This window comes from Centroberyx affinis, unplaced genomic scaffold (assembly GCF_046629955.1).
Source record: "Centroberyx affinis isolate AG114_WGS23_722 - 3 ecotype Tasmania unplaced genomic scaffold, CSIRO-AGI_Caff_v1 ptg001793l_1, whole genome shotgun sequence".
In the NCBI taxonomy this organism is placed as follows: domain Eukaryota; kingdom Metazoa; phylum Chordata; class Actinopteri; order Beryciformes; family Berycidae; genus Centroberyx; species Centroberyx affinis.
This window is the reverse complement of record NW_027280183.1, coordinates 341,878-346,189: the sequence shown is the minus strand read 5'-3', so window position 1 is coordinate 346,189 and position 4,312 is coordinate 341,878. Positions and strand designations below refer to the sequence as shown.

General features: G+C 44.4%; 1 protein-coding gene across 1 annotated transcript; it reads left to right on the top strand.

Moving 5' to 3' along the window:
• Positions 1–219: 219 nt before the first annotated feature.
• Positions 220–3,622, top strand: bri3bp (bri3 binding protein). The gene is made up of 3 exons (XM_071529493.1): positions 220–491; positions 2,643–2,745; positions 3,201–3,622. The coding sequence occupies exons 1-3, from the start codon at positions 309–311 to the stop codon at positions 3,620–3,622; spliced, it is 708 nt and encodes a 235-aa protein (XP_071385594.1). The 5' UTR covers positions 220–308.
• Positions 3,623–4,312: the final 690 nt, after the last annotated feature.

The window sequence follows — 4,312 nt, the reverse complement described above, 5'->3', positions numbered from 1 at the left end:
CAGTGTCGCTTGATTTCTAAAATAAAGCAGCAACCATCAATTTTGTTACACACTTTGTTATTAATTTCGACCAAAAATGGGCTACTTCATTGCACGACGAGCCGTAGTTACAATATAAGACCGCGGAAGAAGGGGTTTACGAGCATCACTTGAACGCAGCACAAGCGCTCCCCCATCACCACAGCCAGCTCCACTGTCATCCTTCGCCGAGGTGTCACTTTTAGGCAGCTAACCCCCCGTTTTAATCTGCATTTGACTGGACCATTTTGACACACATTTCTCCTTGACTTCTCGGGGCCTCTGACGCTATGAAGGGAATCAGGCTTATCGTGGTTTTCTTGGTGCTTTTCGCCTCTCTGCTGTGTGCAGCCGAAGCGGCCAGGAGCAGGAAGGACTCCAGCAACCAGAACAGCTTCCGACGGGCGGCGAATGGCATCTACCAGACTCTGAGCAATGTCTTTGGAGAGGACAGCATTAGGGGCTTGTACAAGGTGAGGGCACTGCACGTATCCGTCAAGGTGATAGACCGGTTTCGGGTCCAGCTTGCTTGTAAGTTCATTAGAGTCGCCTCCTACCCCGCAGCGGCATGGCGAACAGGGAAGAAGCGCGCCCTGGCCTGGCAACGGTTGCCATTTTGAAAAATTAGCCCTTACCTTATCCAACCACAGCAGATGTCAGGTTATGTTGCGCTGCTGTAAACACACTAATGAAGTATGTGCTTAATGCATTATGACTTGAATCCAATTATTTGTTATGCAATGCAACTGCTCTTTAGCCAGCCTGTCAGCAGCAAAGCAGTGCATGGCACAATTGGCTTTATCTAATGTCACCTATCTCCTGCTGCACAGATGGCATAGCCCCATTGGCCCAGGCAGTAACAGCTGTTTCTTCATGTCGGGTTTCAACCCATAAATTACTAGAAACACCCTCTTGGTAAGGAAGCACATTGGTAGCTATTGCATCCTGTCGTTGGTCAGATTGCACTTCTGCATTTAGAAACCTGATGTTACTTCCTCTGCATATAGCTGCCAGAGCGCACTCCACTTACATCTATGATGTACATGTGTGAATATTCACTTTCTGACTCCACCCTGCAGGCTTACAGTGAATGAGAACATGTAAAAATGGTCAGTATTTAAAGGTGTCCTCACAAGACCTTGTAATAAACCCCCTGTGTCTCTCAGCTTTTCTGTTAGAGTGCAATGGAGAGTGACAGGCAAAATGTGTGTGTGTGTGTGAGAGAGAGAAGGGGGTGTCATGCAATAAGCTATATACCAGATTCCCTCTGACTCCTCCGCAAAGCCAAGGGCAGATTCAGCAGTTACAGGGCTGATCAGCACAGATGTAGCTTAGTCCTCAACTGTTAATGCTTAGTGTACTAGCCAACTGATGCTGACTGCCAATAGTGACATGGAATTAAAGTCGGTGGGCAATATCACAGCGTATGACGAGCCTGGTTCCAAAATGAAAAGAAAAACAACACCTACTCTTACAATGTGATTGTTAGTAATGACACCACTTACAAAGTCTGGTACAGCGACAAAAGGTACAACTCTCTACCTTTTTTTTCTGTGTATTTTAGTGATATTGAATGGTGAACTTCAGGTAATGACCTCTTAATAAATGGATATGTTTTGAAATAGAATTATCCATATACAGGCAGGCACCCGGCTACTGCTGAGGGCTAAATTGAGGTCTCTTCTAATCAGTCGTACTGATAACTGTTAAGCACAGTGGCTTCCTGTCTGCAGCAAAATGAAAATGAGGTTACACATCATGCCTCTGATAATCGCTGTAGGCTTTTCTATGATCTGGTTTTCTAAGCAGTTAAGCCACTTAGACATAGGCTATAGACCTACATCTAGCCATGAATACCTTTTTTATACAGAAGATCTGTGTTTTTTGTTGTTTTTTTTAACTCAAGAGACTCATGTTTTCAAAAGTTCTTGTGGACCCAAAACTGATTTTGTAAGCTATTATGTCACCTAATGTATATAATTGTGTTTAAGGTACTGCCTTTCAGCCTCCAGTTGTTAATGCAGTCCATTCTACTTTGCAGCGACTTAAGAAGAATTAGGCAGCGTAACATAGCAGCCAGTAGCTTCAGACTGCTACAATTTCTCAAGAATAATTTTGGACACCCAGTTTTATCTTCCCATGAACCAGCTTTGGGCCCTGATCAAGACCTTTACAATAAGCCTCTCTTGCAGGCCCGGATCTACTGTTTCTTTACTTTGATGGAACTGTTATAAATGGCTTATAAATAGCCTAATTGTCCATCTTATCACCAAAGATGTCGCCAAAGTAAAAAAAACAAACAATTGGATCATGGATGTTGGATTTTGTTACATGCATTTTGAATAGTTAGGTATTGCTTTTCAGTTGCCATGTGGAAACAATTCTGACTTAAAATAACCAGCATAAGCCTGATGAAGTTAGCTGGCACATTACTGATGTCAGGCAGGATACTGAGACATACTGTATACACACTTTATTCCTTTTACTGTGGGTTTTCACTGCCTGCTTAAGTTCTGATCAATGATCATTTTATATGAATGTGCATGTACCTAGCTTGGTCAGAATACAGAGTGAATGTAAACAGGCTTTAACCCCCTCGTCACCCCCGCTCTTTTGTTCTGTAGTTCTTCTCTAAGACGACGGAGCGGTTCGTCCATGGAGTGGACTCTTTCCTCGACACCATCTGGAAGGTCTGGACAGATCTGCTGGATGTGATGGGCATTGATTGTAAGTTTTGTATTTTTAAGATTAGATTTGTGCCATTTCTTTTTTTTTGTTGGAAGAGAAACAGACAGACACAAATAGAGAGAGAGAGAGAGAGAGAGAGAGACATGTGACATTGGTTGTAAAAGCCAGATTTGAGCAAGATACACCAACTGCTTCTAGGCAAATGATGTAACTTTTTTGTGTTTTTGTTTTTTACCACGTAACCAAGTATTTGGACAACACTCATTCAGTCTTAACAGAAGGTCCAGTTTCCCCATCTGTTTTTCATTTTTTGCTTGCCTGTGTTGACCAATTCATTTCAGCTGTATAGTTCCACATGAGAAAAAGATTATTTCTTGCAGCAAGGAGTGTTCAGCAGAACAACAGTCATCTTTTCCTCTCCTCTCCCTGCCTCCCCACTCTCTATCTGTATCTCTTTTCTCTCTCTCTCTCTCTCTCTGTTTTTCCCCTTGTAGCCTCCAACCTCAGCCACTACTTCAGCCCCACCTCCCTCACCAACTCCCCAGCACGCGCCCTGCTCCTCGTCGCCGCTGTGCTCTTGGCCTATTGGTTCCTCTCCTTGTTCCTGGGGGGTTTCTTCTACCTGCTGCACGCCGTCTTTGGCCGTTTCTTCTGGCTGGCGCGCGTCGCCCTCTTCGCCCTGTCCTGCCTCTACATCCTGCAGAAGTTCGAGGGCGACCCCGAGCGCGCGGTGCTGCCTCTGTGCTTCATCATGGCGGTGTACTTCATGACGGGGCCCGTGGGAGCCTACTGGCGTCGGGGAGGCGGGGCAGGTTCGCTGGAAGAGAAGATCGACCACCTGGACACTCAGATCAGGCTGCTCAACATCAGGCTGAGTCGCGTCATAGACAGCCTGGAACGCACCGGGGAGCAGTAGATTTCGGTTGGAGTAAGGATAAGGGGAATGAAGGGAGGGAGGGAGGGAGGGAGGGATGTTACTTACGAAGGGATATCATAGAACCGTTTGTGTTCGGTGTCAGAAAGTCGTTTCCTCCATCAGATCTGCAGCAACACAACCACTGGGTTTATACACCTCTGCTGTCAGATCTGGGGCAAAACTAGATTTGAAATTAGTTCTCAGTATTTCAGTTGCTTGAGTTCTGCTTGATTTCAGTTACCAGATAACCCTGAAGCAAGGACAGTTCACTTGCAGCTTACATAAATCAAGCGCGCCTACATTTTTGTTTTTTTTGTTGTTGTTGTTTTTTTTTCACATATTTGCTACATCTGTGAAGACGTAATAAGAAAGGAGACGTCCACACTTTCTTAAATGGAATGCAGCCAATACTACACTTGTACTAGTTTGGAGGAACTCGAAAGTTGGGGTTAGAATTTTTGGTGTTTGGATAAGCGTTGTCAAGGCTTGTGCTTAACGAATAAGCATACTATATGTATGTTTTTATCCTTGTGAATATCCTGGGGGTTATGAATCTTAAACAATTTTATCCACAATTTTTTTCCCTTTTGGAAACTATTGAAGTAGGACAGGGGTTGGGTGTATGATGCGGGGGACGGATGCAGACATCGTATTTCTAAGTATTTAAAATCCAGTCAGTGCTCAAGATAA

What these genes read in the sequence shown, in the direction of transcription:
- bri3bp (XM_071529493.1), top strand. Translation starts at nt 309, where the DNA reads ATGAAGGGAATCAGGCTTATCGTGGTTTTCTTGGTGCTTTTCGCCTCT. An exon ending in GCATTAGGGGCTTGTACAAG is followed by an intron (nt 492 to 2,642) that starts GTGAGGGCACTG and finishes TTTGTTCTGTAG; the next exon opens with TTCTTCTCTAAGACGACGGA. An exon ending in GGATGTGATGGGCATTGATT is followed by an intron (nt 2,746 to 3,200) that starts GTAAGTTTTGTA and finishes TTCCCCTTGTAG; the next exon opens with CCTCCAACCTCAGCCACTAC.